At 42.5% G+C, this 12,964-nt stretch overlaps 1 protein-coding gene across 1 annotated transcript in view; it reads right to left on the reverse strand.

Moving 5' to 3' along the window:
* Positions 1 to 318: 318 nt before the first annotated feature.
* The window catches only part of RAB38 (RAB38, member RAS oncogene family), a 33,246-nt gene continuing 20,600 nt past the window's right edge, over positions 319 to 12,964 (reverse strand). The window contains exons 2-3 of the mRNA XM_070751640.1: positions 10,523 to 10,803; positions 319 to 1,220 (exon numbers count right to left, since the gene is read on the reverse strand). Coding sequence (XP_070607741.1) covers positions 1,065 to 1,220; positions 10,523 to 10,803 — 437 coding nt within the window. The 3' untranslated portion in view covers positions 319 to 1,064. The remainder of the gene's footprint in view (positions 1,221 to 10,522; positions 10,804 to 12,964) is intronic.

Genomic DNA, 12,964 nt, shown 5'->3' on the forward strand with positions numbered 1-12,964 from the left:
AAATAATGTGCTGAAGCTGACCAGACTAAGGACGCTAGCCAGATGAATTCCTAGTAAGCAGATTCTTTTCCCTATTTCCCTCCCCCAAAACTAAGGGGCGTCTTATACTCTGAAAAATACAGTACAGTGTTCCCTCGATTTCCACGGGGGATGCGTTCCGAGACCGCCCGCGAAAGTCGAATTTCCGCGAAGTAGAGATGCGGAAGTAAATACACCATTTTTAGCTATGAACAGTATCCCAAGCCTTCTCTTAACACTTTAAACCCCTAAATTGCAATTTCCCATTCCCTTAGCAACCATTTAGATTATTACTCACCATGTTTCTTTATTAAAGTTTCTTAAAAAAATATTTATTAAAGGTGGACGAAAGTTTGGTGATGATATATGACGTCATTGGGCAGGAAAAACCGTGGTATAGGGGGGAAAACCTCAAAGTATTTTTTAATTAATATTTTTGAAAAACCGTGGTATAGACTTTTCGCAAAGTTCTAACCCGCGAAAATCGAGGGAACACTGTACTTCCCAAACCTGTGTTTGAGTATTAATAGGGATCTAATTACTGACTGGTCATCTAGTCAGACAGAACACTTTGGGATTTTTCTTTTAACCTAAGTGTAGGACTTTACTTCTTTCTACACCGAATTTCATCTTGTTGAATAGGGCCCAGCGATCAAGTCTGTCAAGATCTGTGTTTTCTCACACCATGAAAGCGACAAACACTATGTTCAGACACCTTAGTCTTTTAAGAAAAGCACTTCGGCTGATCAAGTATAATTAACACAATTTGCCCAGGTAATAACCCCCTATTTGCATAAGATTCTTGAACAAATCCATCAAAGGAATAATTTTTTAAAAAAGTAATATTTGTTTTAAAAACAATTTGGGCTTTTTCCTTTTTCTTTCCAGCCATATGTTGAAGAAGGATAGATGTTTTCTACTCTTGGTTTCTGTTTGCTCAATGGTGTAAGGGCAGCTGACTTGCCTTGAAGAGATGCTGCTTCATGGGTTATTCATGAGTTCTTATGGGCTTCGTTCCAATGTCCGTAAACAGCTTGGAAATTTGCTTAGCTTCTGAAACAAGCTGAGCAGGGATGGCTTTTGGAGGGATTCAGGTGAGGGTTAACGACATCTGGTTTGATGGGCTGCGCTGGTTCACTGTTGTCGCTGGAAATTATGTGCTTCACCAAGCACCGAGCGGCTTCCTCAATGTTAATGTTTTCCTGAATGGTTGGGGTAGGGGGGTAAGAGAGGGAAGAAAAGGAGAAGAATGAGTTATTGTAGCTGGTTCCTGAGGTTTTCCAAGCATCTTGGGGTTGCAACTGACGACTTTTCTAGAAGACAATACAATGTAATGTAACGCCTCCACATGGGGCTACCTTTGAAGAGTGTTCGGAAACTTCAGATCGTGCAGAATGCAGATGCGAGAGCAATCATGGGCTTCCCTAGGTATGCCCATATCACACCAACACTCCGCAGTCTGCATTGGTTGCCGATCAGTTTCCGGTCACAATTCAAAGTGTTGGTCATGACCTATAAAGCCCTTCATGGCATCGGGCCAGAATATCTCCGGGACTTCCTTCTGCCGCACGAATCCCAGGGACTGGTTAGGTCCCACAGAGTTGGCCTTCTCCGGGTCCCGTCGACTAAACAATGTCGTCTGGCGGGACCCAGGGGAAGAGCCTTCTCTGTGGCGGCCCCGACCCTCTGGAACCAACTCTCCCCAGAGATTAGAATTGCCCCACCCTCCTTGTCTTTCGTAAACTTCTTAAAACCCACCTCTGCCGCCAGGCATGGGGGGACTGAGACATCTCCCCCAGGCCTATACAGTTTATGCATGGTATGTTTGTGTGTATGTTTTCTTTTTAATAAGGGGTTTTTAGTGACTTTTTAATTTATTAGATTTGTTATATATTGTGTTATTGTTGTTGTGAGCTGCCCCGAGTCTATGGGGAGGGGCGGCATACAAATCTAATAGATAGATAGATAGATAGATAGATAGATAGATAGAGGTAGGTAGGTAGGTAGGTAGGTAGGTGGAGATGGAGATAGATAGATAGATAGATAGATAGATAGATAGATAGATAGATAGATATAGAGATAGAGATAGAGATAGAGATAGAGATAGAGATAGAGATAGAGATAGAGATAGAGATAGAGATAGAGACAGACAGACAGACAGACAGACAGACAGACAAACAAACCAACCTCGAGAACTTCTAGGCAACATTAGAATGTCCAGATCTCCTATGGCCAATAATACCCCAAACACTCAGAATTCTTAGCCTGCACAGCCAAATTTCTGGACAATGTAAGTGATTCTAACCTACTGGTTTGGGCGAACTGGTCCAAACTGGGAGGAACCCACCTCTGATCAGTGACAAGAAACCCATGCTACAGATAGTGCTATTTCAATACCTCCCCCCAAGTTTAAACTTCAGGAAACTGCCAAGTAACGCAGCATGATTTTCTACAATTTTGGAGCCAATAATTGAATGAAATATGTGCTCTAAGCCTAAATTAATTTGATACCTATGGCAGTTCACCTCCAGGCTAAAATTCATTTTTCATGCAGCTCTGAGCTACCTTATATATATTATATGGAGAGAATTTAAAATGAATTCTCAGGAAAAAAAATACCCCTCCTTACTTAAGGCTGAATTTAAAATACGTTCTTTGGATTTGTGCAATTCTGAATGATTTGGAATCAAGTTCATTTCCGAATCAGTGGCCTTGTGCACCAGTTGCGACCCTACTTGGACCGGGAGTCACTGCTCACAGTCACTCATGCCCTCATCACCTCGAGGCTTGACTACTGTAACGCTCTCTACATGGGGCTACCTTTGAAAAGTGTTCGGAAACTTCAGATCGTGCAGAATGCAGCTGCGAGAGCAGTCATGGGCTTTCCCAAAAATGCCCATGTCACACCAACACTCCGCAGTCTGCATTGGTTGCCGATCGGTTTCCAGCCACAATTCAAAGTGTTGGTTATGACCTATAAAGCCCTTCATGGCACTAGACCAGATTACCTCAGGGACCGCCTTCTGCTGCACGAATCCCAGCGACCAGTTAGGTCCCACAGAGTGGATCTTCTCCGGGTCCCGTCAACTAAGCAATGACGCCTGGTGCGGCCCAGGGGAAGAGCCTTCTCTGTGGCGGCCCCGGCCCTCTGGAACCAACTCCCCCCAGAGATTAGAACTGCCCCCACCCTCCTTGCCTTTTGTAAACAACTTAAAACCCACCTCTGCCGCCAGGCATGGGGGAACTGAGATCCTCTTTCCCCCTAGGCTTTTACAATTCTATGCATGGTATGTATGTATGTATGTCTGGTTTTTATGTTAATGGATTTTTAATCATTTCTAATACCAAATTATTATTGTACACTGTTTTATTGTCGCTGTTAGCCGCCCCGAGTCTCGGGCGAGGGGCGGCATACAAATCCAATAAATAAATAAATAAATAAATAAATTAAAGAATCTAAGTTCTTAAGTGAATCATGACAGTTGTTAAGTTAGTAATGAATCTGACTTTCCCATTGACCTTGCTTGTCAAAAGGTCACAGAAAATGATCGCATGACCCCCAGACAATACGGCCATAATAAATGTGAACTAGTCATCAAGCGAGCAAATTTTGATCACATGACCATGACAATAGGTGCAAGCATGAAAAAAAGTCATAAGTCACTTTTTCAGCGGCATAGTAATTTCGAACAATTACTAAACAAATGGTTTTAAATCCAAGATTTCCTGTACATCGTAATAAAGGAGGCATGTAGAGCCATAGAAATTATAGATTGATGGCAGAAAAAGACCTCACGGTCCATCTAGTCTGCCCTTATACTATTTCCTGTATTTTATCTTAGGATGGATATATGTTTATCCCAGGCATGTTTAAATTCAGTTACTGTGGATTTACCAACCACGTCTGCTGAAATTTATTCCAAGCATCTACTACTCTTTCAGTCAAATAATATTTTCTCACGTTTCTTCTGATCTTTCTCCCAACTAACCTCAGATTGTGCCCCCTTGTTCTTGTGTTCACTTTCCTATTAAAAACACTTCCCTCCTGAACCTTATTGAACCCTTTAACATATTTAAATGTTTCGATCATGTCCCCCCTTTTCCCTTCTGTCCTCCAGACTATACAGATTGAGTTCATTAAGTCTTTCCTGATACGTTTTATGCTTAAGACCTTCCACCATTCTTGTAGCCCGTCTTTGGACCCGTTCAATTTTGTCAATATCTTTTTGTAAGTGAGGTCTCCAGAACTGAACACATATTCCAAATGGGGTCTCACCAGCGCTCTATACAGCGGGATCACAATCTCCCTCTTCCTGCTTGTTATACCTCTGGCTATGCAGGCAAGCATTCTACTAGCTTTCCCTACCGCCTGACTGCACTATTCACCCATTTTGAGACTGTCAGAAATCACTAGATTATGTAGATTATAGAATGTAGATTATAATGAAACAGTAATATTGATACAACTGCAGAAAAAAGTAATTGCTACCAACCTGCCTTTCATTGAGGACTTGTATACTGTATGAGTAAAAAAGAGGGCTGTGAAAATATTTATAGACCCCTTGCATGGACACAAACTGTTTCAACTCTTAACCTCAAAATGATGCTACAGAGCATTGCACATCAAGACAACTAGACACAAGAACAATTTTTCCCTGAATGCCTTCACTCTGCTAAACAAATAATTCCCTTAACACTTTCAAACTATTCACTAAGTCTGCACTACTATTAATCTTCTCATGGTTCCCATCTCCTCCCACTAACTGTAACTTTGTTGCTTGTATTCTTATGATTTATATTGACTGGTTCCTAATATGATTTGATTGCTTATATGTACCCGGACTATCATTAATTATTGTACCATATGACTCTTGATGAACTTATCTTTTCTTTTAGGGACACCGAGAGCATGTACAACAAGACAAATTCCTTGTGTGTCCAATCACGTTTGGCCAATAAAATTCCAATTTAATCTAATTTTAAATTGTTTTCATCCATCCATCCATTGGGGAAGTTGTAGCACTGGATTTTCCCTGGACAAAGTATCTTGGAAGCTGCTTACAATTCTATCTGTTTACACATTCTTGCAGGAGAGCCTGGCTTATGCAATATGAAAATTTGTACACATCACAATCCAATGCTAGGTCTCAATTACAGTAGCCAGCGACTCAACTTGGGAATTTAACAAGATCATATGCTGCAATGCTGCAATGTTGCAATCTTGCCCACAAGATCATATGCTGCAATGTCCTACCGGTCAATGACTACTTCAGCTTCAACCGCAACAACACAAGAGCACGCAACAGATTCAAACTTAATACGAACCGCTCCAAACTTGACTGTAAAAAAATATGATTTCAGCAATCGAGTTATCGAAGTGTGGAACTCATTACCGGACTCAATTGTGTCAACCCCTAACACCCAACACTTCTCCCTTAGACTCTCCACGATTGACCTCTCCAGGTTCCTAAGAGGCCAGTAAGGGGCGTAAATAAGTGCACTGGTGTTCCTTTCGTCCCCTGTCCAATTGTCTTTCCTTTCTGTCACCTATCTTATATATTCTCTTCCTTTCATATATCCTCTCCTCTAAGTTCACTTTCCCCCTCTTTTATATTATCACATGTCTATTTCTCTTCCTATGTATTTGTGTATTGGACAAATGAATGAATAAATAAATAAATAAAATTTGTCAACTGATATTCAACGAACGAAAGGCACTGGCAACCACAGACAAGAAAAGTTGATTGTGAGATTTTTTTGAACAGACCTGGTGAATTCCTGCTGATTGACACGTAGCTGTGGAATGTCACAAGAGAAAGCCATGTAAATTTAAAAACACCTTTTCAAGTCGACCTGAGAGTGTTATAGAGAAAAGAGAATCTCACCAGAGTCTACATGAACTTGATCGAAGTGTATCAAATCATGCATGGGATAGAAAAGGTGGATAGAGAAAAAATATTTTCTCTGTCACACAATAGTAGGACGAGGGGGCCCTCCCTAAAGCTCATAGGTAAGAAAGTGAGGACAAATAAAGGGGAATATTTCTTCACCCAGAGGGTCTTCGGTTTATGGAATTCACTTCCAGAAGAGGTCATGACAGCTGTCAGCCTTCATAGCTTCAAGGCAGGATTAGACAGATTCGTGGATGTCAAGATTCGTGGATGTCAAGTGTATCAGTGGTTATTGAAACGGATGTCCAAGTGCTGCCTCTATGTTGGTTGAGGCAGGCAGGATTCCCTTGGGACCCATTTGTTGGGAGTCAAGGGAAAAGGAGGGTTTTACCCTCTCTTTCTGCTCAAGATCCCCATGTACAATGGGTAGGCCACTAGGTGACGCAGAATGCTGGACTCGATGGGCTTTGGCCTGATTCAGCCTGGCTCTTCTCATGTCAACGAAGCAGTGGAAGTGATGTGCCAGTGTCTGGAGGCTGTTGGGGCCTGGATGGGTGTTAACAGACTAAAACTCAACCCGGATAAGACGGAGTGGCTGTGGGTTTTGCCTCCCAAGGATAATTCCATCTGTCCGTCCATTACCCTGGGGGGGAATTATTGACCCCCTTGGAGAGGGTCCGCAACTTGGGCGTCCTCCTTGATCCACAGCTCACATTAGAGAACCATCTTTCAGCTGTGGCGAGGGGGGCGTTTGCCCAGGTTCGCCTGGTGCACCAGTTGCGGCCCTATCTGGACCGGGACTCATTGCTCACAGTCACTCATGCCCTCATCACCTCGAGGCTCGACTACTGTAACGCTCTCTACATGGGGCTACCTTTGAAAAGTGTTCAGAAACTTCAGATCATGCAAAACACAGCGGCGAGAGCAGTCATGGGCTTACCTAGGTATGCCCATGTTTCGCCATCACTCCGCAGTCTGCATTGGCTGCTGATCAATTTCCGGTCACAATTCAAAGTGTTGGTTATGACCTTTAAAGCCCTTCATGGCACCGGACCAGAATATCTTCGGGACCGCCTTCTGCCGCACGAATCCCAGCGACCGATTAGGTCCCACAGAGTGGGCCTTCTCTGGGTCCCGTCAACTAAACAATGTCGGTTGGCGGGCCCCAGGGGAAGAGCCTTCTCTGTGGCGGCCCCGACTCTCTGGAACCAACTCCCCCCAGAGATTAGAACTGCCCCTACTCTCCCTGCCTTCTGTAAACTCCTTAAAACCCACCTTTGCCGTCAGGCATGGGGGAACTGAAACACCTCCCCCGGGCATGTACAATTTATGCATGGTATGTTTGTGTGTGTGCTTGTTAGCAAATGGGGTTCTTTTTTAAAAACTTTTTAAAATATTTTAAATTTATTTGGATTTGTTACGATTGTTATATTTTGCTGTGAGCCGCCCCGAGTCCGCGGAGAGGGGTAGCATACAAGTCTGAATAATAAATAAATAAATAAATAAATGTTCTTATGTAGATTTCATATCTGCCACCAAAGATTTTGGGCCAAGATTAGAGAAGCAGTTTTGCATGGAAAAGATTTCAGTTCAAATGCTCAGCATCATTACATACAGGAGAGAAAACAAAAACAGAACCTCTGGAGAATTGCTACCATTGTTCACAAGGCTAAAATTCTACCATGGTATAACAAATTGCTACCATTGTTAACAAGGCAAAAATTCCTAAGAATCGTCCAATCTTTTACCAAGGTTTATAAACTAGAATCAAAGGCTGGAAGGTACCTTGGAGGTCTTCCATCCAACCCCCTACTCAAGTCAACAGACCTTATAAAACACCCCAGGCAAATCTTTTCTTGAAAACCTCAATAGATGGAGCACCCACAACTGAAAAACAAGGACATGATCTTGTAGATGACCTTCACTTTGTCAAGGACCTTGGAGTACTCATATTTAATAACCTAAGTACCAGAGCCCACTGTAACAACATTGCCAAAGTGTTTTAGTCTAATCTTGTATAGCCTCTTCTCTGGCAATATTACACTGCTAACCACAGCATACAAAACATTTGCTAGACCAATTTTTGAATACAGCTTATCTGTACTACATATCAGACATTAATACAATTGAGAGAGTCCAGAAATATTTCACAAGAAGAATACCTTATTCCACCAGACTTGAAATTTTGGGCTTAGAAAATCTAGAATTACCTTGCCTTTGATCTGATCTAAATGTAGTTCATAAAATCACCTATCACAATGTCCTACCTGTCAACGACTACTTCAGCTTCAACCACAACAATACACCAGCACACAATATTTAAACTCAATATAAACCGCTCCAAACTCGACTGCAGAAAATACAACTTCAGCAACAGAGTAATCAATGTCTGGAATACACTACCTGACACTATAGTTTATACCCCAAACCCCAAACCCTTTATACAGTGGTACCTCTGCTTAAGAACTTAATTCGTTCTGTGACCAGGTTCTTAAGAAGAAAAGTTTGTAAGTAGAAGCAGTTTTCCCCATAAGAATGAATGTAAAAGCAAATAATATGTGCAAACCCATTAGGAAAGAAATAAAAGTTTGGAATTTGGGTGGAAAGAGGAGAAGGAAGAGGGGGAGGAGGACAGTGGTTTGTTCCCTCTCCAAATGCCCAGAGAAAGGAAAATGCTCTGTCTGCTCTGGGCTGCCCAGAGCGAAGGGAGTGTTTCTTTTCTCTGGGCACTGGCAGAGGTTTATTCCCTCTCCAAGCACCCAGAGAAATGAAAATGCTTCGTTCGCTCTGGACTGCCAACGCCTCCTTAAACGCCACCGAAAGGCTCCTCTGGCAGCCCAGAAAAACCCAAGATGGCCGGGATTAAAGGGGGAATGGCAGGAAATCGGCTAGACTTTCGTGCCACTCTCAAATTTCCTGGGAATTTTTTCCAGGGTCGGGTTCTTAAGTAGAAAATGGTTCTTAAGAAGAGGCAAAAAAATCTTGAACACCCAGTTCTTATCTAGAAAAGTTCTTAAGTAGAGACGTTCTTAGCTAGAGGTACCGCAGTACAGTAATAAAATTGACTGCATAAGTAGCAAGGGGGGAAAAAAGGACTGATTTTACTTGAACATAATGGGCCTTTATTGGTTTTTATGGGCCATTCTCTCTTCCAGATGAAATATTTTATGACTAGCCATGCAAATCTTTTATAGGATTTATGACGCTGCGATTCCCAAGAAACAAAACCAAGCCTTGTTTCATACAGGACTCTAGTTTTGCTTTGCAGTGACATGAAATTCTGCTGGTTTTGAAGCACAAGAGGAAGAATTATTTCAGGCAGTCTGGATTTTGGAAGTAGCCCCTGTTTACAAAAGGGCTTGCCTGGCATCGCCTTCTAAATTTGAAGTTTTTGGGTGGGTTACCTGATCATTCCAAAGAGAGGCTAGAAAAATGGTGGAAGGTCTTAAGCATAAAACTTATCGGGAAAGACTGGGGGACAGAAGGGAAAGGGGGGACATGATCGAAACATTTAAATATGTTAAAGGCTTAAATAAGGTTCAGGAGGGAAGTGTTTTCAATAGGAAAGTGAACACAAGAACAAGGGGGCACAATCCGAAGCACTCCCAAATCACTGTCAACTTCACTCTCGGCTTCCCTTCCATCTGATAACCTCTTTAACCCAAGATAAACTAAGGAACCTGGCTCATCGTCCTCAGAATAAGACATGTCCTGAGACTGACAAGGATCACTCACAACAATCACCAGCAGATCAAATCCCAGCGACCAGTTAGATCCCACAGAGTGGATCTTCTCCAGGTCCCGTCAACTAAAGAATGTCGCTTGGCGGGATCCAGGGGAAGAGCCTTCTCTGTGGCGGCCCCGGCCCTCTGGAACCAACTCCCCCCAGAGATTAGAACTGCCCCCACCCTCCTTGCCTTTCGTAAGCTGCTTAAAACCCACCTCTGCCATCAGGCATGGGGGAATTGAGATCCTCTTCCCCCTAGGCCTTTACAATTCTATGCATGGTATGTATGTATGTATGTATGTATGTATGTATGTATGTATGTATGTATGGTTTTTTATATTAATGGGTTTTTAATTGTTCCTAACATCAGACTACTATTGTACACTGCTTTATTGTTGCTGTTAGCCGCCCCGAGTCTTCAGAGAGGGGCGGCATACAAATCCAATAAATAAATAAATAAATAAATATCAGTATGCTCAAGGTCAACTCAGCCTTCCATCCTTCCAAAGTTGGTAAAATGAGGATGCAGATTTATTTTTTTTATTTTTTTTATTTATTCATTTGTCCAATACACAATACACATGGAAGAGAATAGACATGAAGTAATATATATATAAAGATAATATGTAAAAATAGAGGAGAAGATATATGAAAGGAAGAAAATATATATGCTATATGAGATAAAGGAAAGACAATTGGACAGGGGACAAAAGGCACACTAGTGCACTTATGTACGCCCCTTACTGACCTCTTAGAAACCTGGAGAGGTCAATCATGGATAGTCTAAGGGGGCTATATTCTGACTCTCTGTAAACCGCTTAGAGAGGGATGTAAAGCACTGTGAGATGATATATAAGTCTAAATGGTAATGTTAAAAGGAAGTTACCTTAGCCGATGTTTCAAACCATCCCACAAAGCCATTGTCGTTGCAGAACTGGTCCATCTTGAAGCCATTATTCACCAGCAACTCTTGGCCTTGATCACATTTGTTTGCTAAGAGGACAGTGGGCACCAGCTGGCCATTAGGGAGAGTCAATTTAGTGTCCAGGTCCTGCTTCCACTTGGCCACAGCTTCAAAGGTAGCTGGCCTGGTGACATCAAAGACGATAAAAGCTCCCACAGCTTCACGGTAGTAGACCCGGGTCATGTTCCCAAACCTTTCTTGACCTAGAAGGATAAATAAATAAGTATTGAGAAAATAAATAAATACATACTTTATTGTCATTGTATGTATATACACAGGGGTGGGCAGCAGGCAGGACGGGGTGGAACGCAGTTCCACCGGCAGAAATGAAGATGCGTGTGCAGCTCCAGCTGATCGGCAGCTGTCACTTCCTGGATTACTGGTCTCGGTTCAGCTCTCCTTGTTTTCTTTGCTGCTGCTGCTGCTGCATCTACGCTCCTTGCTTTTTTCCTCTTTCCTCCTTCCTGGCCTTGGACAAGCTTCTCTCCCTCCTGCCCGGCTCCGCCCCAGCCTCACGCAGCCACCTCCCGCCTGAGGTGCAAGCAGAAGGCGTGGGTGGAAGCGGCGCTAGCAGCATTTATGCTTCTGGCAGCACCCGTTCACCTAGCTACCCAACCTCAGGCAGGGCGGGCGACCCAGGAAGGAGAGCGCGGGAAACGCGAAGCAAATCGTCACCCCAGCGAGCGACATTGGTAAGGTTGTAAGTCAAGGACTTAACAGTTCACTGGAACGATGATGATCGTTCAAGCCACTCGCACCTGGTCATATGGCCAGCAAGCGTCTCCTACCCAGTCACATGTGCATTAATCCACACCCACAAAATAAGCCACACCCACAGTGTGCCAGTAAAATATTTGGCTGTCCATTACTCTATTAATTTTAATTTAATTTAATTTAATTCATTAGATTTGTATGCCACCCCTCTCCGGAGACTCGGAGAGGCTCACAACAACAATATAAACAAATCTAAAACATTTAAAAAACATCTAAAAACCCATTATTAAACCATACAACACATACCATACATAAATAATATAAACCCAGGGGATCAATTTCCCCATGCCTGACGACATAGGGTCTTCAGTAATTTACGGAAGGAAAGGAGAGTGGGGGCAGTTCTGATCTCCGGGGGGAGTTGATTCCAGAGGGCCGGGGCCACCACAGAGAAGGCTCTTCTCCCTGGGGCCCATCAGACGACATTGTTTAGTCGACAGGACCCGGAGAAGGCCAACTCTGTGGGACCTAATCAGTCACTGGGATTTGTGCGGTAGTAGACGATTCCGAAGGTATTCTGGTCCGATGCCATGTAGGGCTTTATAGGTCATTACCAACACTTGGTAATACTGTGTATATAGGTAACTCTATATACACAGTATACCCATACAATGGAATTCTCATGATGCCTAAAGACCAGCCCCAAGCACACATGACAACCCCCAAAATACATACCCCACTGACCACAAATTCCTATACAAACATCTATACAACAGAACAAATAATACTGTCCAACAGCTCGCTGATTCATTAGTTCATTGTTAAGTGTGAGTATAGCTCTGGGATTTAAAAAAAAACTATTCATAAAACCTGTGGTCCGGAAAGATTGCAAAAAGATTGTAAGCAGAATGTTGTGTACCTTCCTAGAACAGGGAGATGTGAAGATATCATCCAGAGCTGGTAGCTGGAGCCCAACGATATATAAACAAACACTTTCTTTAAACAAAACCCAAAGATCTACATAATTTGGTACACAAGAGGGAAAGACAAACATCTATCCCTATCTGAATGAATGAACTCAATCTGGTATAGTCTGGAGGACAGAAGGAAAAGGGGGGACATGATCGAAACATTTAAATATGTTAAAGGGTTAAATAAGGTCCAGGGGGGAAGTGTTTTTAATAGGAAAGTGAACACAAGAACAAGGGGACACAATCTGACGTTAGTTGGGGGAAAGATCAAAAGCAACGTGAGAAAATATTATTTTACTGAAAGAGTAGTAGATCCTTGGAACAAACTTCCAGCAGACATGGTTGATAAATGCACAGTAACTGAATTTAAACATGCCTGGGATAAACATATATCCATCCTAAGATAAAATACAGAAAATAGTATAAGGGCAGACTAGATGGACCATGAGGTCTTTTTTCTGCCGTCAGTCTTCTATGTTTCTATGTTTCTATCTATAGATCAATACATAATGAATACATTCATTAAAACTATTGAACCAGGAGTGAAAGTTATATTTATAGCTGGCAAATGACAAGCAAAAAGGCAAAAGATATTTATCTTCTCGTGGACCAGAATCAATTGTGGGTTTCCAATGGTACGGTTGACATAAAGGAAAAAGTCATAAAATGAAAGATACAT

This window comes from Erythrolamprus reginae, chromosome 4 (assembly GCF_031021105.1).
Source record: "Erythrolamprus reginae isolate rEryReg1 chromosome 4, rEryReg1.hap1, whole genome shotgun sequence".
Lineage (NCBI taxonomy): Eukaryota > Metazoa > Chordata > Lepidosauria > Squamata > Dipsadidae > Erythrolamprus > Erythrolamprus reginae.